This window comes from Armigeres subalbatus, chromosome 3, assembly GCF_024139115.2.
Source record: "Armigeres subalbatus isolate Guangzhou_Male chromosome 3, GZ_Asu_2, whole genome shotgun sequence".
Classification (NCBI taxonomy): domain Eukaryota; kingdom Metazoa; phylum Arthropoda; class Insecta; order Diptera; family Culicidae; genus Armigeres; species Armigeres subalbatus.
Window position 1 is genome coordinate 147,345,851 of NC_085141.1, and position 25,214 is coordinate 147,371,064.

The 25,214-nt window shown below is 41.0% G+C and overlaps 1 protein-coding gene across 1 annotated transcript in view; it reads left to right on the forward strand.

The window, feature by feature from the left end:
* LOC134227863 (beta-arrestin-2-like) overlaps positions 1 to 25,214 on the forward strand; it is a 114,753-nt gene that overhangs the window by 3,250 nt on the left and 86,289 nt on the right. The window contains 1 exon segment of the mRNA XM_062709551.1: positions 1,235 to 1,279. Within this exon segment, the coding sequence (XP_062565535.1) occupies positions 1,235 to 1,279 (45 nt within the window).

Below are 25,214 nucleotides of genomic sequence, written 5' to 3' on the forward strand. Positions count from 1 at the left end.
ACCCAAATTTGGGTAGTTTTCCCTTTCTTTCCCATGATTGCTATCAAAACTAGAGCAAGATGCAAACACCTCACCGAGGTTGCTCAGCCCAATAACCCAAATTTGAGTAAATTCAATATTCTCTATTTTGGGTTGATCAAGGTCCGCTTTGGATAAATTAAACTCAGCTTTGGGTACATTGTTTACATGGGATCAAAGGCAAACTACCTAGTGCCAGAAAAGTCATTTTACTTAAATTTGGGTTATTGGCCCAAACCACGGTTTTGAGTGCAAACAACCCACTTTTGGGTAGTTTTGGTTTTCAGTGCATGCACCAAAACTATTGTAGATCATATATCAAATAGGCTACAGTAAATATTGGGGGCCTCCTAAGCTGTGTCGCTGTGTGGTAAGACGCGCCGCTACAAAGCAAGACCATGCTGAGGGTGGCTGAGTTCGATTCCCGGCCCGGTCTAAGAAAATTTTTGGGTTGGAAATTGTCTCGACTTCCCTGGGCTTAAAAAGTATCATCGTGTCAGCCTCATGATATCTTCTTCTTCTTCTTAATGACATTACATCCCCACACTGGGACAAAGCCGCCTCGCAGCTTAGTGTTCATTAAGCACTTCCACAGTTATTAACTGCGAGGTTTCTAAGCCAGGTTACCATGTTTGCATTCGTATATCATGAGGCTAGCACGATGATACTTTTATGCCCAGGGAAGTCGAGACAATTTCCAATCCGAAAATTGCGTAGACCAGCACCGGGAATCGAACCCAGCCACCCTCAGCATGGTCTTGCTTTGTAGCCGCGCGCCTTACCGCACGGCTAAGGAGGGCCGTTATACAGCTGAAACTCGGCAAACAAAAGGTAGGGATAAAGTTAGTTTACTGTTTTAGTTTGTTGTAATTTTTATCAATGCAACAGTCATGGGCCCATCAAATTTGAAAATAAAATGCAACTAAATTTATTTACATACATTGCTATCATTTTGCTATGCTAATGGAAATGTTATGTTAAGCTTTAACTACTTGGCACAATATTCAATAAATATTTATGCTGTTCTCGCTCATATCAACAAGCATGCTCGAATTTATTAAATAACATATTCGCCATGATTTTTCAACTTCACCTGAATATGGGGAGGATGTTGACGAAATCGTCTTAACTATTTGTTGTCCATGAACCGCTCAACCGCAGAGTTTTGCTAATATCGCTTCTTTTAATTTTGTTTACGCTTTTCTTACACTTACAGGAAGCATTCGAGGGATGTCGACATAGACCCGATAGGGTCACAAAGGTGAGGAAACTGCTTGTTTATGTTTGCCTCGATTTCATCCTTAACGCTACTTTTATTATTGAATGTTACAATCGCTTGCTTCATGTTAAATTAATGACTTTTTGTCTATTTGACGACATAGAAAACTTGGTTAATGAATTTTTGATTTAGGGCACATCACGAATCAAAAGTAACTTTACCCAAGTTAAAATTGACAAAAAAAACGAAAACACACTCTTCAACTCACTCGCCTTTGTCGAGTTTGTTTACTCTGCTCACAGAATTGAAGAAAAAAGGAACTCATTCGAAACAAAGTTGCGCCATACTTTAAGCAACACACCAACGAGAATGAGGAACGGAAGACGAACGTTCTCCTTTCAACCGAGCAATCAGACAAAGCCAATGCGGCGATGATGAAGCAGCTTTCCAGCTTAGCGATTGTGTTCTGTATAATACAATATCCCATCTGTGTTAAACTGAATTATGCACCACAAACAACGACATTCTCGTCTCCTCCCGAAAGGATGATATAGTTTTTAGTTCTTTAGCATTGGCAATGTTCTACTATGAAAACCAGAGTGATAATTAGGTCGATTTGTATTTGGTCGAATGATATTTGGCTGTATAAAATTTGGTCAAATTACATTAAAACCTAAAAAATATATATTGTTTAAGCTTTGTGTTATGACTTTATTTCCCTTGTATGCAAATACGCCCCCTTAATGGTCATAAGTTTGTGGTTATCCTAAAAATATAACTTGGACGTATATTGGGTACGAAATATTTTATCAAGCATCTTGTGCTCTAACTTCTCCAAATTTGCAATCTTTTTCTAATACATACCCAAACAATGAAAATATGAAATAGGAAAATAAGAAATTCTGGTAAAAGAAAATTATTTTTTTCAACTTCTGATTTGATTCATTCATTTATTTAGTTAACATCTAAACAGATAACACTGAATCAACAATTTGACGCCACAAAGCACGGTTCGAGGCCGCATCTCTCCATCCTCGGATACGCCCCACGCTCGCCAAGTCGTTCTGCACCTGGTCTGCCCATCTCGCTCGCTGCGCTCCACGCCGTCTCGTATCTGCCGGATCGGAAGCGAACACCATCTTTGCAGGATTGCTGTCCGGCATTCTTGCAACATGTCCTGCCCATCGTACCCTTCCGGCTTTAGCTACCTTCTGGATACTGGGTTCGCCGTAGAGTTGGGCGAGCTCATGGTTCATTCTTCGCCGCCACACACCGTCTTCTTGCACACCGCCAAAGATGGTTCTAAGCACCCGTCTCTCGAATACTCCGAGTGCTTGCAAGTCCTCCTCGAGCATTGTCCATGTTTCATGTCCGTAGAGGACTACCGGTCTTATTAACGTCTTGTACATGACACATTTGGTGAGGTGGCGAATCTTTTTCGACCGCAGTTTCTTCTGGAGCCCGTAGTAGGCCCGTCTTCCACAGATGATGCGCCTTCGTATTTCACGACTAACGTTGTTGTCAGCCGTTAGCAAGGATCCGAGGTAGACGAATTCCTCGACCACCTCGAAGGTATCCCCGTCTATCGTAACACTGCTTCCCAGGCGGGCCCTGTCGCGCTCGGTTCCGCCCACAAGCATGTACTTTGTCTTTGACGCATTCACCACCAGTCCAACTTTTGTTGCTTCACGTTTCAGGCGGGTGTACAGTTCTGCCACCTTTGCAAATGTTCGGCCGACAATGTCCATGCCATCCGCGAAGCAAATAAATTGACTGGATCTGTTGAAAATCGTACCCCGGCTGTTACACCCGGCTCTCCGCATGACACCTTCTAGCGCAATGTTGAACAATAGGCACGAAAGTCCATCACCTTGTCTTAGTCCCCGGCGCGATTCGAACGAACTGGAGTGTTCGCCCGAAATCTTCACACAGTTTTGCACACCATCCACCGTTGCTTTGACCAGTCTGGTAAGCTTCCCAGGGAAGCTGTTCTCGTCCATAATTTTCCATAGCTCTACGCGGTCTATACTGTCGTATGCCGCCTTGAAATCAACGAACAGATGGTGCGTTGGGACCTGGTATTCACGGCATTTTTGAAGGATTTGCCGTACAGTAAAGATCTGGTCCGTTGTCGAGCGGCCGTCAACGAAGCCGGCTTGATAACTTCCCACGAACTCGTTCACTAATGGTGACAGACGACGGAAGATGATCTGGGATATCACTTTGTAGGCGGCATTAAGGATGGTGATCGCTCGAAAGTTCTCACACTCCAGTTTGTCGCCTTTCTTGTAGATGGGGCATATAACCCCTTCCTTCCACTCCTCCGGTAGCTGTTCGGTTTCCCAGATTCTGACTATCAGTATGTGCAGGCAAGTGGCCAGCTTTTCCGGGCCCATCTTGATGATCTCAGCTCCGATACCATTCTTACCAGCTGCTTTATTGGTCTTTAGCTGTTGAATGGCATCCTTAACTTCCCTCAAGGTGGGGGCTGGTTGGCTTCCATCGTCCGCTGAAATGACGTAGTCATCTCCTCCGCTGCCTTGACTTTCACTGCCTGTACTCTCAGCGCCATTCAGATGTTCCTCGTAGTGCTGCTTCCATCTTTCGATCACCACACGTTCGTCCGTCAAGATGCTCCCATCCTTATCCCGGCACATTTCGGCTCGCGGCACGAAGCCTTTGCGGGATGCGTTGAGCTTCTGATAGAACTTGCGTGTATCTTGAGAACGGCACAGCTGTTCCATCTCCTCGCACTCCGCTTCTTCCAGGCGGCGTTTCTTCTCCTGAAAAGGCGGGTCTGCTGTCTCCGCTTCCGTCTATAACGTTCCACGTTCTGCCGGGTACCTTGCTGCAGCGCGACCGCCCGCGCTGCGTCCTTCTCCTCCAGAATCTGTCTGCACTCTTCGTCGAACCAATCGTTCCGTCGACTTCGACCCATATACCCGACGTTGTTCTCCGCTGCGTCGTTAATGGCTGCTTTAACTGTACTCCAGCAGTCCTCAAGAGGGGCCCCATCGAGCTCACCCTCTTCCGGCAACGCTGCCTCGAGATGCTGCGCGTATGCAGTGGCGACATCAGGTTGCTTCAGTCGCTCTAGGTCGTACCGCGGCGGTCGTCGGTACCGAACATTGTTGATGACGGATAGTTTTGGGCGCAGTTTAACCATCACCAGATAGTGGTCCGAGTCGATGTTAGCGCCACGATATGTCCTGACGTCGATAATGTCGGAGAAGTGCCGTCCATCAATCAGAACGTGGTCGATTTGTGATTCTGTCTGCAGTGGTGATCTCCAGGTGTACCGATACGGGAGGCTGTGTTGGAAGTAGGTGCTACGAATGGCCATATTCTTGGAGGCGGCGAAATCAATTAGTCGTAGGCCGTTTTCGTTCGTCAGCCGGTGAGCGCTGAACTTTCCAATAGTCGGTCTAAACTCCTCCTCTTGGCCAACCTGAGCGTTCAAATCTCCTATGATGATTTTGACGTCGTGGCTTGGGCAGCTGTCGTACTCACGTTCCAGCTGCGCGTAGAATGCGTCCTTATCATCATTAGTGCTTCCGGAGTGTGGGCTATGGACGTTGATTATGCTGAAGTTGAAGAACCGGCCTTTGATCCTCAACCTGCACATTCTTCCATTGATCGGCCACCACCCGATCACGCGCCTTTGCATATCGCCCATCACTATGAAAGCTGTTCCCAGCTCGTGTGTGTTGCCGCAGCTCTGGTAGATGGTATGATTACCTCTAAACGTTCGCACCATTGATCCCTTCCAACAAACCTCCTGCAGCGCTACGATGCCGAATCCACGGTCCTTGAGCACATCGGCGAGTATGCGTGTGCTCCCGATGAAGTTGAGAGATTTGCAGTTCCACGAACCGAGTTTCCAATCGCTAGTCCCTTTTCGTCGCAGTGGTCTTCGCCGATGATTCCGGTCCGTACTCTCTTGTTGATTGTTCGTTGCTTATGATTTTTTAAAGGCTGGCTTGCAGGGCCTGACACCAAACCCCCTAAATTTCCGGAGGACCATTCCTCCTTATTTCCGGTGGACCATGGTTCACAGTTTCACTTAGAGTCCCTCGCTGGCACTCGGACGATGATCAGCCGCCCCTAACATGGAGAACAGACACTGTTGTTAGCCGATCCTGACATGGAGAACAGACGCTCAATAAGATTTGCACCTCCGAAGAGGAGCAAACCCCCCCCTTTCCTGTCAGCATACGACCATAGTTCCCACCGGGGTTGGTTACCCGATCTTCCCTAAGGTTGCTCGTATCCCGGCCAGCACCGCGGGGAGGTAGGGATAGGAGTTGCTGGGTAAGAGGCTAAGGACCGCGAGATAGGGTCTATTTTATTCCTTCAGGTACGCGAAGTACCAATGGTACGCTTTACCCAGCATTTGCCGTGCCCTGATTTGATACTTTGGTCATAAATTTGATAAGAAAAAAACAAACCTACCGGCTTACAGCGAGAAAAACAAATATTTTCAACCAATCACCATTCGGACTAATGTCGTTCTATGAATCGATTGGAAGAACCAAACGTTTTCTCCTTACATAAATTATGCATGAGCGCTTTCTCGTTTCTTACTTAAGGTATATGTTGATGCAGCGATGCGACGAATCATGGTCATATAAACCCGATATCAGAAAGAAAACGGATTCTGTGCATTTCTTGAAAACTGGGGTTCATGTTTGTGTAGCTGCAAGACAGAAGATTCGTCGCCAAGGAAACAATGAAAATGGTATTGAACTTGTGAACGTCTGATATGATAGCCTTTTTCCAACTGGAGTTCGCTGCTTACTGTTTTACAATATGTTCGATTGAATTTTTCAACAGTAATTCTGCAAGGGAAATTCGGAGAAGGAAAGTACCTCAAATTTTTATTTTACACATACAGAAATATATCTATCGTTTTTATCAATAAAAACTAAAAACAACTTATTGATACTCAGATATTCTTGATATTTTATTCTATCTTAATTTCTCATTTATACAGCTGTTGATATGAAATGTCAATTCTAATTTCAACTGATCTATTTCCCACTGAGTATTTCATGAGAAGTAACAAGAAATCACAGTTTATTCCAACTAAGATGGGGGCTCTCTTACAGAAGCAGACATCTATCTCATCAGAACCATTTTTGGATTTGGCACACTGCACATCGATTGAATTGACTGAACCGCGCCAACTTTGCTTAGATACCCGAAAATGTAATTCGATGATGTGAAAAAAACACGCGGGTACCATTAGTGTGACGCAAAATTTGACGATGATTGGATCGGATTGGAAAAGAGGAGTTACCGGGCTATATCAAGAAAGATGATTGACTTTTATTTTACACTTTAATAAATTGGGTATCTAAATTTTGATTCAGAGTGTTGGTTGGTTGGTTGGTTGGTTCTGTATAATATAATTCTGTAATGTATGTTGGTTCTGTATAAATAGGATCAGAACAGAAATTGAACTAGAATGAATTGAACACTTCTTACCACGCATATAAGGTACACACCGATTTATGCCATTCTATCAAAAGTATCGGGTTTTGATATACCAGGCCATACATATGGAGCAATGAATCCGAATTAATATGACGGTCACCCATAAATCATGTATCCATATTGATTTCCGAAATTCACAAACTCATTCCCCTTTTTCACCGTTTGTTTTTTCCCTGTAATAATATTAATCGATAATATACCACATCCCCTAAAAAACGGACATTCAAAAGGAAGCTCGGAAGGTCGCGATATTTCGCATGAATTCGTTTCAGATGATTCGGAATGAAATTGAACAGAATCCTGATGATGGAATGATCGTTTTTGACTTCGGTGTGCTTCGTCTATGTGAAAGTAAAAAATCAGAAGGGTAACATACAAGATACGACCGCCCGACGTAAACTACGTAAAACAGATTATAAGATAATTCATTTGATTACCTATATCACTGGTTTGAGCATCAGCTTAGAGTGAGAGCCATTAACTATTTAAATATAACCAACCCGAAGATTTCGATCATTTTCTTCAAGTCAAGTCAAGTACGAGACACTGAAGACGGCCTTACTGTTGAGGTCGAAATACGTATCTGTCAAGATACAATTAAGTGGTGAAATTCAATGGGATTGTATTAACTCGTCTTATGACAAGTGAAGACATTCCACTAAACAGCTCAAAATAATTTTCTTATAGAATATTTTCCTAATGTAAGACAGTTATTGTTGCGAAGCAACCGGAGCAAAGTTATAAAGAAATCAAAAAATGCTCATTATTAATATTTATGTTATTCTTTTACGTGTTACATTGAATTTCCCATATTGAATTGAATTTCCCACGATTCAGTATTTCACGAGTGTGTTCTGCACCGATCGCGCACCAATGAATGAATTATTGGCAGTGGCTGATTTTCTACTCGCCGCTGTCACATCCAGCGCTATAGTATATGCAAAACAGCCAGCAGAGTTAACCGCCAGAAATTTGTATGGCGAAAGTCATCTAACGCGGGTTTTCATCAAAATAAGAAACTTTTCATGAAAAACTATTTGGTACCGGTTATGTAGGAAGGTGTCCGCTACCATGCCTACCAAATATTTTTTTGATGAAAGTGCTTAATTTTGAGAAATCGAACCTTAGATGCCTTTCGCCATACTGATTTCAGAAAGTTAACTCCTAGTGTGCCGCTGTAAGCACGCTCAAAGCAGGCGATTCATTGCCCGCTTTGAGCGTGCTTACAGCGGCACACTAGGAGTTAACTTTCTGAAATCAGTATGGCGAAAGGCATCTAAGGTTCGATTTCTCAAAATTAAGCATCTTAATCGAAAACATATTTGGTAGGCGTAGTAGCAGACACCATCCTTCATAACCGGTACCAAATAGTTTTTCATGAAAAGTTCCTAATTTTAAGAAAACCCGCGTTAGATGTCTTTCGCCATACAAATTTCTGGCGGTTAACTCATGCTGGCTACTTTGCGCATACTATAGCGCCTGGATGTGACAGCGGCGGGTAGAAAATCACCCACTGCCAATAATTCATTACAGTCGACTCTCTACATCTCGATGTTGTATATCTCGATATCTCTCCCTATGTCGTAGTTTTCTTGGTCTCTACGAACATTTTTTACATTTTTGCTTTCTACATTTAGATAACCTCCCTATCTCGGTATCACTCTATCTCGATGTGTTCTGATCATGTTTTGTTCAGGATTCTCACTCTCTATGTCGATATATTCAAATTTGTAGACTACTGGATAACTTTGAAGCAATAACAAACACATCAAAAACAAGAAATGACATTTGGTTTGTTACCGTTTTTCATAGCAACGAGCTTTTTTCCATCTACTACCCATTTAAATTTTCCTTCCATCCCTCGATCTCTCCTTATCTCGATTGTGCCGTCAATATCGAGATGTGGAAAGGCGACTATACTTAACTTTTCGTACTACTATTTAAGTACTAACATGTACGAGCCACTGAAGACGACCTTACTGTTACTGTAAATACGTATCTGTTGAAGCTATGAAGTAGTGGAATTAAATGGTATGAACGATCACGCGATTAACTTTTCGACCACACACAGCAGAACAAAATAAAGCGAGTCTTGAGACTGTTCTTCACATCCAAATCATGTTCGATCGCGTACCAATTCTTTTATTATCTTTGTTACTGGTAACTCAAAATATGAAAATAATTGGATGCGACAATTTAAATTTCCCTTAAAAAGCCCAAATTCATTCCCCAGCACGGGTAAATTCAGAAACTCATTAATGAGTAAAAAAGTTCTCATTCTGAGTTCATGTATGTAGCTGCCAGAAAAAAGGGAAAATTTGACAACTTCAAATGTGTGAAAAACACCCATTTTGAGAATGTTTTTTCGGTTACAAAATGATTATCTTTGGGAGAAAAAATACTTAGGAGGTAATACGAGCCCATCAGAAAATAAAGTGTTTTTACGCGTTATATACCCCGTTAATATAATCTAGATATTTAATTCGTTTTGAGTTGCTAGAACTTAATATTACTTCCGGTAAACACATGGAGGAGCTAGTACGTGCAAAAGTTAGTATGCACTTAGTTTTTCCACTTTGATTTTTGTTCCTACTGTTCGATAAAATTTGTAAACAATGTTATTCTCCAAAAAGAGTGAATTTTTACTCATTAATACTCATTAATGCATCCCAAAGGTAATTGCCTAATAAATGGCCATTAAATGCTTTGAAGTGCAATTTTAAGGGTGGCCCAAATGGTAAGATAACCTTGTTTAAGTTGATAATCAATTTTAATAAAACTAGTAAACTAGAGGCGAGTTTCCGAGTCTATTGATATAGGCTAGGTGTACCAGTTGTGGCTATAGCACCAGTTGTCGCACTAGTGCTTTATATGCCAAATGACCAATCAAATCACCGCAAACCAAGTTCATATCGATAAAGCATATTCATATGACACAATAACACCTTTGATTTCCTCCAAAACAAGCAAAGCATGAGCATGAGCATGAGCATGATTGACCGCCCACGGTTGCTACTCCGTTATTGCCAGGTCAGCTGTAATTACACAGAGAACCAACAGATGATGTTTGGGACTAACAACATCCTCAATGTGTAAGAACTGGTCACCCAAATATTAAGCAATACCAGCGCCGGCCGTGTCCGAATGCAGGTCAATTAAGGAATGGGTAGGAGAATGTTGACGTGATACTCGCTATGATGAAAGTCGACGAGTCATCTGCACTTCCACGAGAAATCACTGGGATGTTGGATACATGGGGTAGGTATTGTAGCAGGGTTCGTTTTGGTAAACGGTTTGCCGTGTGTAGCGTGTATTTTGATGAAGTTTAAACAAAAACACAATCGAACGCGCACTAATTAATCGACTAATCAACCGCACAGAGCAGAACAAAATATTTCGATGATCGCGCGATCGCTCTGCGTACTAATACAAACACGATAGAACACGCACTAAATTTTTATTTGTTGATTAATTTAATTACCCGCACAACGCAGAGCCAAATATCTCAATGATCGCGCGATCGTTCTGCTTATTAGAGGAAACACGATCGGATGCGCAATAATATATCATTTGCTGATTAATCCATTCACCCACACAAAGCAGAAAAAATATCTCGAAGATCGCTTGATCGTTCTGTATTTGTTAATTAATTTACTCATTCGCACAACGCAGAACAAAACATTTTGCTGATCGTTATGAGTGCTATGTGCATATAAGCCATTTAACGAAAACGCTCACGCAAACCAAATGAAAAAAAATGTGTATATAATGGTTAATATTTTCGTGTGGATTCATTAATCGGATTATAGAGAAGGAAATGAAATAAGACAGCAAATAAGATAGCAATGATGTTTGAGAATAGCATAAATAATTGTTTAATGTATGTTTGTATTTACACCGAATATTGAGCATTACCACTTGGATTCTCAGTTATTTCCCACAAATACACCTTTTGTGTAAATAGATAAACATATACTCATAGCATGATAAAGTAGACTAAAACATGAGCAGGAGTTTGGAATTGGGACAGGTTTGTAGTTGGTGGTAGTTATGGTGAACGATCTACTAAACTTCACATGTGTTAGTAAAACTTTATATGACTCCTTACTGGTTCATCCATCGCGAGGATAAACAATCAATCGCTCTTAGTGAGCGATTGTTCATTTGAATTTTAGGTAAAGCACCCACGTCATTATTTCATCATCAAAACTGTCTTGAAATTTCAGGAAGGGAAGCATACGATCATATTTATAAAGTAGGAAAAGTAACAACTTAATGAAAAGTTAGATTTTAACACAAGTAAAGCAGTTTAAAAAGAATAGGATTAAATCTATTCAATTCAATCTTTGTGGCCAATATAAAGTAGAAGATGGTGGTCTGGATTCAAATACTCGGAAAACTAAGCACCTTGTTGTAAAATCTGATGCTGAATTAATTTCAGATACAAACCACACAAAGAACCTATCGATTTCAATTCATCTATCTTCATTAAGCTGTTTGGTGCCTGTGCCGCTTCGTATCACGCAACCCATAGAGTACCGCGTCCCATATGAAAATCTCTTCCCAGGCCGGGTCGTTGAGCACATTATGAATCTTTATAAATGTCCAACTGCCTGGAAGCGTCGTAGACCACCATATCTGTTTTTCGCCGTTTAATTTCCAACATACAGGGTACAGTTTGCATACTGCGCACTTATGTTCACGTCACGTAAAATAAGGGTGCTTATAAATTCTAATAAAAGTTTTAGAATGTTGTATGATAAACCTTTACCGTTTTAAAACTGACATAATTTGGAGCAGCATAAAAAATGCATCCAGTCATCTTTAAACGCTTTTAGAGGTGATATTAGTAAAAAGCTGAAAAGCCAGAGCCTTTGGTAACATTTTTGATAAGCTTAACTTTTAGTAGAAGTAAGAAAAAAACTCGTCTTATGACAAGTGAAGACATTCCACTAAACAGCTCAAAATAATTTTCTTATAGAATATTTTCCTAATGTAAGACAGTTATTGTTGCGAAGCAACCGGAGCAAAGTTATAAAGAAATCAAAAAATGCTCATTATTAATATTTATGTTATTCTTTTACGTGTTAAATTGAATTTCCCATATTGAATTGAATTTCCCACGATTCAGTATTTCACGAGTGTGTTCTGCACCGATCGCGCACCAATGAATGAATTATTGGCAGTGGCTGATTTTCTACTCGCCGCTGTCACATCCAGGCGCTATAGTATATGCGCAAAACAGCCAGCAAGAGTTAACCGCCAGAAATTTGTATGGCGAAAGTCATCTAACGCGGGTTTTCATCAAAATAAGAAACTTTTCATGAAAAACTATTTGGTACCGGTTATGTAGGAAGGTGTCCGCTACCATGCCTACCAAATATTTTTTTGATGAAAGTGCTTAATTTTGAGAAATCGAACCTTAGATGCCTTTCGCCATACTGATTTCAGAAAGTTAACTCCTAGTGTGCCGCTGTAAGCACGCTCAAAGCAGGCGATTCATTGCCCGCTTTGAGCGTGCTTACAGCGGCACACTAGGAGTTAACTTTCTGAAATCAGTATGGCGAAAGGCATCTAAGGTTCGATTTCTCAAAATTAAGCATCTTAATCGAAAACATATTTGGTAGGCGTAGTAGCAGACACCATCCTTCATAACCGGTACCAAATAGTTTTTCATGAAAAGTTCCTAATTTTAAGAAAACCCGCGTTAGATGTCTTTCGCCATACAAATTTCTGGCGGTTAACTCATGCTGGCTACTTTGCGCATATACTATAGCGCCTGGATGTGACAGCGGCGGGTAGAAAATCACCCACTGCCAATAATTCATTACAGTCGACTCTCTACATCTCGATGTTGTATATCTCGATATCTCTCCCTATGTCGTAGTTTTCTTGGTCTCTACGAACATTTTTTACATTTTTGCTTTCTACATTTAGATAACCTCCCTATCTCGGTATCACTCTATCTCGATGTGTTCTGATCATGTTTTGTTCAGGATTCTCACTCTCTATGTCGATATATTCAAATTTGTAGACTACTGGATAACTTTGAAGCAATAACAAACACATCAAAAACAAGAAATGACATTTGGTTTGTTACCGTTTTTCATAGCAACGAGCTTTTTCAATCTAGTACCCATTTAAATTTTCCTTCCATCCTCGATCTCTCCTTATCTCGATTGTGCCGTCAATATCGAGATGTGGAAAACGACTATACTTAACTTTTCGTACTACTATTTAAGTACTAACATGTACGAGCCACTGAAGACGACCTTACTGTTACTGTAAATACGTATCTGTTGAAGCTATGAAGTAGTGGAATTAAATGGTATGAACGATCACGCGATTAACTTTTCGACCACACACAGCAGAACAAAATAAAGCGAGTCTTGAGACTGTTCTTCACATCCAAATCATGTTCGATCGCGTTCTAATTCTTTTATTATCTATGTTACTGGTTTCGAACAACGTAACTCAAAATATGAAAATAATTGGATGCGACAATTTAAATTTCACTTAAAAGCCCAAATTCATTCCCCAGCACGGGTAAATTCAGAAACTCATTAATGAGTAAAAAAGTTCTCATTCTGAGTTCATGTATGTAGCTGCCAGAAAAAAGGGAAAATTTGACAACTTCAAATGTGTGAAAAACACCCATTTTGAGAATGTTTTTTCGGTTACAAAATGATTATCTTTGGGAGAAAAAATACTTAGGAGGTAATACGAGCCCATCAGAAAATAAAGTGTTTTTACGCGTTATATACCCCGTTAATATAATCTAGATATTTAATTCGTTTTGAGTTGCTAGAACTTAATATTACTTCCGGTAAACACATGGAGGAGCTAGTACGTGCAAAAGTTAGTATGCACTTAGTTTTTCCACTTTGATTTTTGTTCCTACTGTTCGATAAAATTTGTAAACAATGTTTTACTCATTTTATGAGTAGATCCACTTATTCTCCAAAAAGAGTGAATTTTTACTCATTAATACTCATTAATGCATCTCAAAGGTAACTGCCTAATAAATGGCCATTAAATGCTTTGAAGTGCAATTTTAAGGGTGGCCCAAATGGTAAGATAACCTTGTTTAAGTTGATAATCAATTTTAATAAAACTAGTAAACTAGAGGCGAGTTTCCGAGTCTATTGATATAGGCTAGGTGTACCAGTTGTGGCTATAGCACCAGTTGTCGCACTAGTGCTTTATATGCCAAATGACCAATCAAATCACCGCAAACCAAGTTCATATCGATAAAGCATATTCATATGACACAATAACACCTTTGATTTCCTCCAAAACAAGCAAAGCATGAGCATGAGCATGATTGACCGCCCACGGTTGCTACTCCGTTATTGCCAGGTCAGCTGTAATTACACAGAGAACCAACAGATGATGTTTGGGACTAACAACATCCTCAATGTGTAAGAACTGGTCACCCAAATATTAAGCAATACCAGCGCCGGCCGTGTCCGAATGCAGGTCAATTAAGGAATGGGTAGGAGAATGTTGACGTGATACTCGCTATGATGAAAGTCGACGAGTCATCTGCACTTCCACGAGAAATCACTGGGATGTTGGATACATGGGGTAGGTATTGTAGCAGGGTTCGTTTTGGTAAACGGTTTGCCGTGTGTAGCGTGTATTTTGATGAAGTTTAAACAAAAACACAATCGAACGCGCACTAATTAATCGACTAATCAACCGCACAGAGCAGAACAAAATATTTCGATGATCGCGCGATCGCTCTGCGTACTAATACCAGGGTTCGGATTTCTCACTCACTCACGCGACAACAGATCGCTCCACCATCCATTTTATCCGGATAAATTACAGTGCGATAAACTCCGGCACAAGCGATGGTGCGAAAAATTGTTATCCCTCTTCCCATGTTTCGTGAAAATCAAATGCTGCTTACTTTGCTTCTCTGAATTGATTGCATACGACGATGCGCCACGATAAGTAGTAGGTTCAAGACAGCAGTTTTTCTATTTGCTTTCAATCGGTTCGTGTGGTGGCGTGGTTATAGTGGGCGCTCTATACATTTTAAAATTGTTTTGGGTTCGAATCCCGTCGCGGACCTACATTTTTGTGAATATGCTTTTAAAACTTATCTGGAGAAGTGGCGAGATGGAGAATTTGGAGGCCCAAAATTAAATTATCCGGCAAGCCGCCGCTCGCGAGTTTATCGCCCGTCTTTCTATCCGGATAAAATATTGTGTGAGAACACTTGCTCAAAGGAGAATATGGAAAAATTGCACTCCGCTGTTGGGATCAATCCTGGGTTTTTATTCATATGAGTGAGAATTCCGAAGCCTGACTAATACAAACACGATAGAACACGCACTAAATTTTTATTTGTTGATTAATTTAATTACCCGCACAACGCAGAGCCAAATATCTCAATGATCGCGCGATCGTTCTGCTTATTAGAGGAAACACGATCGGATGCGCAATAATATATCATTTGCTGATTAATCCATTCACCCACACAAAGCAGAAAAAATATCTCGAAGATCGCTTGATCGTTCTGTATTTGTTAATTAATTTACTCATTCGCACAACGCAGAACAAAACATTTTGCTGATCGTTATGAGTGCTATGTGCATATAAGCCATTTAACGAAAAACGCTCACGCAAACCAAATGAAAAAAAATGTGTATATAATGGTTAATATTTTCGTGTGGATTCATTAATCGGATTATAGAGAAGGAAATGAAATAAGACAGCAAATAAGATAGCAATGATGTTTGAGAATAGCATAAATAATTGTTTAATGTATGTTTGTATTTACACCGAATATTGAGCATTACCACTTGGATTCTCAGTTATTTCCCACAAATACACCTTTTGTGTAAATAGATAAACATATACTCATAGCATGATAAAGTAGACTAGAACATGAGCAGGAGTTTGGAATTGGGACAGGTTTGTAGTTGGTGGTAGTTATGGTGAACGATCTACTAAACTTCACATGTGTGAGTAAATTTTAATATGACTCCTTACTGGTTCATCCATCGCAAGGATAAACAATCAATTGCTCTAAGTGAGCGATTGCTCATTTGAATTTTAGGTAAAGAACCCACGTCATTATTTCATCATCAAAACTGGCTTGAAATTTCAGGAAGGGAAAGATACGATCCTATTTAAAAAGTAGGAAAAGTAACAACTTAATGAAAAGTTAGATTTTAACACAAGTAAAGCAGTTTAAAAAGAATAGGATTAAATCTATTCAATTCAATCTTTGTGGCCAATATAAAGTAGAAGATGGTGGTCTGGATTCAAATACTCGGAAAACTAAGCACCTTGTTGTAAAATCTGATGCTGAATTAATTTCAGATACAAACCACACAAAGAACCTATCGATTTCAATTCATCTATCTTCATTAAGCTGTTTGGTGCCTGTGCCGCTTCGTATCACGCAACCCATAGAGTACCGCGTCCCATATGAAAATCTCTTCCCAGGCCGGGTCGTTGAGCACATTATGAATCTTTATAAATGTCCAACTGCCTGGAAGCGTCGTAGACCACCATATCTGTTTTTCGCCGTTTAATTTCCAACATACAGGGTACAGTTTGCATACTGCGCACTTATGTTCACGTCACGTAAAATAAGGGTGCTTATAAATTCTAATAAAAGTTTTAGAATGTTGTATGATAAACCTTTACCGTCTTAAAACTGACATAATTTGGAGCAGCATAAAAAATGCATCCAGTCATCTTTAAACGCTTTTAGAGGTGATATTAGTAAAAAGCTGAAAAGCCAGAGCCTTTGGTAACATTTTTGATAAGCTTAACTTTTAGTAGAAGTAAGAAAAAAATGAATTTTCAGCCGTTGATGTTTTTTATGTCCACCCACAGACGCAGCACTGTTCGATCCCCTCAGCGATTATCCAATAATAATTATAAATTATGTATATAAAAAAATAAACCAGATCTGGAAATATTTCTACAAAGAAACATGACTGGAGCAGATGACCTCTATTTAGAAACAAAATAAAGTCATCCACGGTCAAATAATTGATACTCAGCGCTAACGATGTTATATATTGCACAAAAACGCGGAGGACTGGTGCTGACAATACAGTTCAATAGAACATGCTTTCAAGCATATGATATAGATCTTCTCCGTTGATTCAGCGTTCCTTGGTCGCCATAACAGAGCACTTATATTATTACCGACATCGATGCAGCACTTGACTTATTTATCCCCCACCACAAATATGTGCCTATCCATATATCCCATTAAAAAAAGTGTAACCTAATACTCAAAAAGAAATAGGGGTATGAATAAATAAATAAAAGTAAAATGATACTTAAGTGATCCGCATCTCCGGTTTTGATTTGCTGCATTATTTGTGTTGTTCGAACTAGTTGAAGCAGCATTCTCGTTCCCAAACGAAAAAATGAGCAATTATTTGAACTGTTTCCTGATCCGTTCCCGTTGCTGTTAGCGCCGTTACCGAGTCCCCGGTTGGAGGTGACGAAGATTCCACCTGCTTGGAAGTCTGGAAGCAAGTCGAACTACTGCCGTCCATGACTGCTTCAAGTGGCTTCGTGAGGGGAGCCGACGTCCTCATCATGTGGAACTGTATTCCAAACATTTATTTAACTTCACATGATCTTACAAATTTTACTGTCACACACAAAAGTTTTCCGCAAATTGTATTTTTTTTATGGTAAGAAAAAGAGGAAATGACGCAGCGAAGAAAAAAAATGCTTCCTACTTCAACCATGGCACACGCTGCTCTTTTCTCCAAAACAAGCAAAGCATAATTGTAAAAATTGATTTTGCTTAATTTTTAACGTCCTTTGCATCTGTTGTGGCACTAGTGGTCCCTATTTGGCCAATCCCGTAAGAAAACAATGGGATTTGCCAAATAAGAAATCAAAATTAAGAATAGTGCCACAACTGGTGCATGCGTTCCTGGCGTTCCTGGCGACAATTGGTACACCGACCCTATAAATGTTAAAAACTCATTGAAAAATATAGGCGCTATTTAAGTTTAAAATATCACATGATTTCATGACGGTCAACAATTTTGAAATATTGTACAAGTTATATCCCAGCCTTCCCCTTAGATGCAGTTCACGTCAAAATTGGCTTAACCGTCCTTTTCAAATGTTGGTCTATAATTGTCCTTAAACATAAAGCTGTTTATGCATTTCGAGGAATTACAATGAAACTTTGACGAATAATTATGTCCATAAGTGTAGGCTTTACAGAATTAATAATTGTTAAGTGTTAATAATCAATCACTAGGTACACGTAAAAAAATTTAATGTTGTTTTTTATTAACATTTCTAATTCTTTTTTCCCAAAGCAAGCGCTTAATGATACGTATAAGAAAACCCAGATTAATCCACCTAGCGGCGATAATGCCTTTCTCGTGCATCGTAAAATGTACTGAAAAAATCACAAAAGAAAGGTCAAAAAAACACTTTAGGGGAATAGATTGCATATTTTTTATCATTTTGCATTAATTACTATGCATTGCCGCCATTCTTGAAAAAAAAATTTCGATTTTATTCTTATTTTTTTCAAGGGGGGACCATTGGGAAAAACAATGATTTTTCAATAATTCCGAAATGCAATGTCCGATTGGTCCAATTTTCAATAGCAAACAATGGGACCGCATTCCCCGTCGAATGCAACTTGTTGCGAGTAAATCGGGTAATGCTAAGTTCCAAAAAATGTGTCTACAAAATTTGTACACATACACACACACATACACACACATACGTACGCACATACAGACATCACCTCGATTCGTCGAACTGAGTCGATTGGTATATAACACTATGGGCCTCCGGGCCTTCTATCAAAAGTTGTTTTTTGGAGTAGTTCTAGAGCCTTTCGGTACAACTTTGTTTCATTAACCTATGAATGTTATTAGATTTTTAAATGACGCGCGCACGCGAAACACGGGGCTTTTGACGTAGAATTACGTCTTTCGGTAAGGTGGTCATTCCAAAGTTTCAAATTTGGGTCCGTCACGAAAAGAGGTCTGGAAGTACGAACCAATGACTCGGATTCCGGATATTTGGGTATGAATCGATCATTAAACACTCTAAGATTCTATACAACTATTGTAAACAATGCATTAATTTAAATATTGAAAAATTTAACTTCGACAGCCACTGTTGAAATTGCATTTTAAGGTTCCCCCAAACACACGCGACGCGACAGTCGCGACACGATTCTATCGCTTGGCGACAGCAATTCTGTCGCCGTTGGTATGGAAATGTAAATACAACATTGCCTGCAGCGACCCAACGATAGAATCGCGGCGACTAGTTGTCGCCACCATGGCGATGGAATCGCTTAGGTCTGGGGGAGCCTTTAACAGTTAATTATTGCCTACATTTCGGCTATTAGCCATCCAGCATGAACATCCATAAAATGTTGAAGATCAAACTTCGTATCCTCTATCGCACTATACGTAATTCTACGTTCAATTTGCGGTCGTATCTTTGATACAACCCTCTACTTTTTTATACACAGGGAAATGTCCGTGTTGGGGATTTATGAACGGGATTGATTATTTCTGAATTTTCCACCCAGTTTGGAAAGAAATGATATTTTCAATAGTTTAACGTTGATAATCAATAGTATCAATAGAATTGGCAAATTGCTGGAGAGTTTCCGAAACGATTTTGCTTATCAATCGTTGAAAATCCATCGAAAGATAAAGACGCTATTAGCGTTTGAAATCTATCCTAATTTCGTGACAGTCTCGAATTTGGAAATTACCGTTTTACACCCTGTATCTGAGTCTTCCCTTTAGTAGTTTACGTCGAAAATCTACTTTCTAGGTAATTGCCTACATCACGTATAAAAATTTGGTACGTTGCAACGACGGATTTCCATCCATAATGTAGGCAATTAACTTTGTACTAGCTATTAATATCGAACATAGACTCAAGTTATACTGGAGGTGATTACCTCCGATTTTTTCCAACATCTACAAAAAATGTAGGCAATTATTTTGTGTAAATATACATAACTAATGTTGTTATAATTTTGATATGAAATAAAACTGGTCGAAGCCACATTTTTATCGAATTATCTAATTATAACGTACGAAACGAGCCAGCCTTGGGCTGAAAGTCTCGATAATAAAGACAAAAAAATAATTATAACACACGTTGTTTTAAATAACAACCATTGATAGAATTGAGTTATAATTTTGTTATGCATTGCTAACCGGGAAGAGGGACCCAACAGCAATGAGTAAATCATCTAAAAATACCAAATCAACGCAGGACGTAGGAGTGGCGACTGGCGGCAAGGAGAATCTTTTCGCCAGACGCAATGGCCTTGAGAGATCTCCCCAAAGGTCGCCGGAGAAAGGAGAAGTCCGTGGAGGGTCTGAGGAGGTGCCGGTCGAAGTGAAGATGGATGGCCCCACCCTGACCAGAGTCATCAACTCGGTGATACGAACCACGAAGAACGCGGTGGCCAGACGATGGAGGTGATCACGGACGTGTCTGACGTGATCATGTCGTTCCGGGACTACCGCGTTAACTACAGCAAGGATCTGAAACTAGCTGTATAGACGCTCTGCGCCCTAGTAGTGGAGGCAAAGTCCGAATGGAGGACCATACTAAAAACCAGTAAGAGTGCGGATCGAGAAATCCGCAAGCTTACGGAGGAGCGGAAGCTGGCGGAACGCCAGGCGGAGAAGGACAAAGAGGAGGCTGAATCGAGGATTTGGCTCCTGACTGAAGGAAAACGGTTGGCGGAGAGCCAGACCAAGGAACTCCGCAGGAGGATGGCCGTGACAGGGGCGACTCCGAAGCTCAGTGAGGTTACGCAGGAGGCGAACCTGGAAGTAGCTACCGAGACGTCAGCAGCTCCTAAGCGGGAAAGGCGGGAGAAGGTCGAGCTGAAGGCCGGCCCTCCCAAGACGAAGAAACCAGTGAAGCTCACTGGGAGAAAGCTGATTCTCGTCTTGAAGCGGGATGCTGCTCAGAAGAGTTCTGAGCACAAAAAGTTGACGGAGGAGGTCCTGGGTGACAGGGTTCAAGTAAGTCTCGAACATCCAGTGCATGGGTGTGGATGAAGTTATCAAGGCCAGAGACCTGGTCGACGCACTAAGAGATCAGTGCAATGCCGAGATCCTGGAATCTGCGGTTCGGTTACGCAAAAGCTTCGCGGGAATGTAGGTTGCCTCATTCCAATTAAGTACCTCAGGCTGCGGCCAAGAAGGTAATGGATAGGGTTAAACTGAAGTGGGTAAGTCAGTATGTCCGCTAAGCATAAGCCAACTGCTTTAGGCCTGCTTCAGGTGTCTTGGTAACGGTCATAATGACTGTAACCTGATCGCAGTAAGCTATGTCGTAGGTGTGGAGCTGGAGGCCACAAGCTCGCATCTGTCAGGCTGCACCAAGGTGTCTGATCTGTGCCCCCGTAAAGTAAGGTGTCCACACCTATCTGGCCTCTAGAAGGATCCAGATACGCAGGTAACACAGCTAAACATAAACCACTGCGAGGCGGCTCAACTGCTGCTACAACAGTCGGTTACCGAGTGCAAAGCTGATGTAGCCTTGCTGTCCGATCCATACCGCATCCCTGCTGGAAACGGCAGTTGGATTGCGGATAAGTCTCAGATGGTGGCCATCTGCAGAGGGCCGCCATCAACATGAGAGGGTTATCCTGAATAGATTGTCGGCCTATACAGAGTGTGGTGGTAGCCTATCTAGCAACCAGTATGGTTTCCGTACGGGCCGTTCTACCATCGAAGCAATTCGATTGGTAACGGATACGGCAAAGATAACGAGAGGCTTGAACAGGCGAGGTATTAGGTACTGCGCACTGATTACACTTGATGTAAAAAATGCGTTTAATAACGTTAGCTGGGCAGCTATTGCTGATTCCCTGCACCGATTGCGAGTCCCGGATTACCTGTGCAGGATACTGAAAAGTTATTTTCAGAATAGGGTGTTGCAATACGACACGGGTGCTGGCCAAATGTCGATCGAAGTGTCAGTGGGTGTTCTACAGGGATCTATCCTCGGACCGGTTCTGTGGAATATTATGTACGACGGAGTATTACGCTTAAGTTTCCCGGCCGGTATGAAAATCGAAGGCTTCGGGGATGACGTAATGCTAGAGGTAACAGGAGAAACTCTCGTCGAAGTCGAACTAACGGCTTCATACACGATTGGCACAATAGAGGAATGGCTCAACTCGAGGTGGATGTCCCTTGCACGTCACAAGACGGTAGTCGTGGTGGTGCATATCCACCGTGGGTTGCAGCAAGCGAGCACGCGCGCTGTTGTATTTTATACAGCACTAACGAAAACACGTCGCTTGCACTACACAGTACGAGCGAGTCTGCATGAGCGTTCCAGGGCCGCGCGCGTGCTGAACAGGTAATAAGAATGTTATTCGATTATACGTATTTAACAAGTTATATATTTTGAACAGGTTCTCAATCATTCCACTCGACGCTCCTGGAATTTGATATCACATCACAAAGTACACATAATGTACACAGTTAAAAATTCTGAAAATTACAAAATATTTGATTTGATCCCATATTTTTATGTTTAATCGCCTCTAATTTTACATCCAGCTTTTTCTTGTACTCGCGGCAAGAAACTATATTCGTATGCACGCTTCGGTTTTGGTTCTGATTATGTGTGGTGTCATACTGCAAGTTTAACATTCCTCAAATTTGCCGTATTTGTCAAGTGACAAAAGGATGGCCCACACTATAACCACAGACATCGCCCTACAGATTGCTTTAATTTAGTATGTAGATTGTTTTGAGGTAATGGGCATATGGGAGTAATATTTGGTTAGCATTTTCGCGATTCATTGGAAAACCACCTGTATGTATTGAATGATGGCTAACTGGGCAGGTGTTTAATAATGTGGTTGCCATTGCATTGGGTGGAAGGTAGTAGTCTGCCGATTTCGTGGATTGTAGATGGATATTGTACTGGTGTTCATTCATAAACAGATGAAGTAATCTATTGATTAACTGTTTTGGATAATTATTCGCCTGGATATGTTGATGGATGACTACTGCTATGTCTTCTGTGAATTTGTCATGTTTAAGCGAAAACAAACAAAGCAAAACCTGGGTTCGATTTCCGGTACCGGTCTAGGCAATTTTCGGATTGTAAATTGTCTCGACTTTCCTGGGCATAAAAGTATCATCATGTTAGCCTCATGATATACGAATGCAAAAATGGTAACTTGGCTTAGAAACCTCGCAGTTAATAACTGTGGAAGTGCTTAATGAACACTAAGCTGCGAGGCGGCTCTGTCCCAGTGTGGGGATGTAATGCCAATAAGAAGAAGAAGCTGTCGAGGTTTGTGTATTGTGCTGTCGGTTAGTAAATAAATTAGTGCAAGATGGAACGCGATCCTTTTAGAATGCAAAAAAGTCGTGAGATCCGGGTTTGTGCTTTATGCGGTCGGTGAGCAGGACACGGCAGGTATTTCCGTCCATCGTCGTAGGGGCCAATACAACTCCACTATAGCAGAACATTTCTCTTGAGCTTACGATTTGGTACGGGTGAGTTTGGCAAAAAAGTGTCTCTTTTATTGGTTAACTGCCTTAACCTGAAATTAATGAGTGCAAGATTGGACGCATTCGTATTGAGACGTAGAAAAGTCACGAGATCTGGGTTTGTGCTATTGAACGGTCGCGACAAACTGTGGGCCAAAACAGAAAGCACGTGGTTGAGAAGAAAATGTATGGATGAGTGTAATTGATCCAACAATTGCCGTAGAGGGTTGGACCGTATTTATCACATAACCGCTAGGGTAACTTAATGAGAGTAGCAATAAGTTTAGCGTAGCATAGTGGTATCCGTCTAGCGTACTGGGAGGTATGGGTTAGACGGGTAGGCAGCGTATATTTTGCATATTTCATAAAGGAAGATAATCCTTAAAACACATGTTTTCGGTCTTCAGTATCGTTTTCCACATAAGAGAAAAACAATAAAATGTTTGAGCGATTTCCTCTCGCATTGTTGTACTTTTTGAGGCAGATGTAGGTTTTAGAACCCTTTTGCACTGTGCAGTGAATGCTAGCAATAACCGTGGTATGATGTCAGCACGAAATAAGTGTTATTTCTCCCGTCTCGTACTGTTCTCGATCGTTTGACTACAGCACGTCTGCACAATCGAAGCGGCGTGCTTGCCCTACACTACAAGCTTGTTCTACAAATTAGTCAATTAAAGCGTTCTAAAACTAAAACCAATGCATACTTTTACAAGGCCTGAAACAACCCCTCCCGCATCCACTCGTTTTGGAAATATGGGATGAATAGGTTTGGGCCCAAAGTTCGCCGGACTAACTAGTCGATAGTGTATAATAAGTTACTTGATACGGGCGATGCAGCTTGGATGCCATTGAAGTCTCAATTAATTGCTCCCCTGTCAATGTGTGCTAGAGATTCATTCAAGCCGCCGAAATTGGCATTATTGAAGTATTGCGTTCAGATGAAAGCTCTCCCAGACATAAGCGATTTCATCGCCGCGATGGCGACAACTAGTCGCCGCGATTTTATCGTTGGGTCGCTGCAGACAATGTTCCATACCAACGGTGATAGAATCGCAGTCGCCAAGCGATAGGATTGCGTTGTGATTGTCACGTCGCGTGTGTTTGAGGGAACCTTAACTCATGGAGCTATGATGAGGCTTTACCGAGCGATAATGGAACCTATATAACGAGCAGGTAATCGCTAACGGAGCACAGGTCAGGTGTTCATCGTGTTTGATTTCAACTCCTTTCATTTGTTTTAGTTCGACTACTAAATACCATGCACCTCCATTAGAATAGTTTTCATTCCCCAAGGAATGTAACTGTCGCTGAAAAATGCAAAAAAAAGCAACAAAAGAGAATAGCGATAACTCTTTGTCCTCAACTACCTACAAATGATAAAGACAATGTTGCGTTCCATTTTATTTGCAACAAACATGAAGAGGAAATTGTTGAGAACTTTTCGAACTGCGATAACTTGTATATTTCAGAAGTGAAACACAAATTATGTCAACAGATGGTTAAGTTTATGTCTAATCATTGATAACTGATACTTATTTAACCAAAAAGTAACCAGCAACCAGTAAGCGCTGACTATAAAAGAACCCAGATAGCTATAAACTAGATTCTTATATCCACATAGCCAAAAACAAGTTTCATATATCAAGACACATCGTCAATATGGGAGAGACCAGTGCGAGGATGAAAAGTTCATTTTCAGTTCAAACGTTAAAAAATCGGTGTTCATTCCATACAAAAATTCAAGACGACTGACCCACCTATTTTCATTTATTTTATTATTCTTATTTCAAACAGATAACACTGAATCAACAATTTGACGCCACAATACACGGTTCAAGGCCGTATCTCTCCTTCCTCGAATGCGCCCCATGCTCGCCAAGTAGTTTTGTACCTGGCCAGCCCACATCACGCGTTGCGCTCCACGCCGTCTCGTACCTGCCGGATCGGAATCGAACACC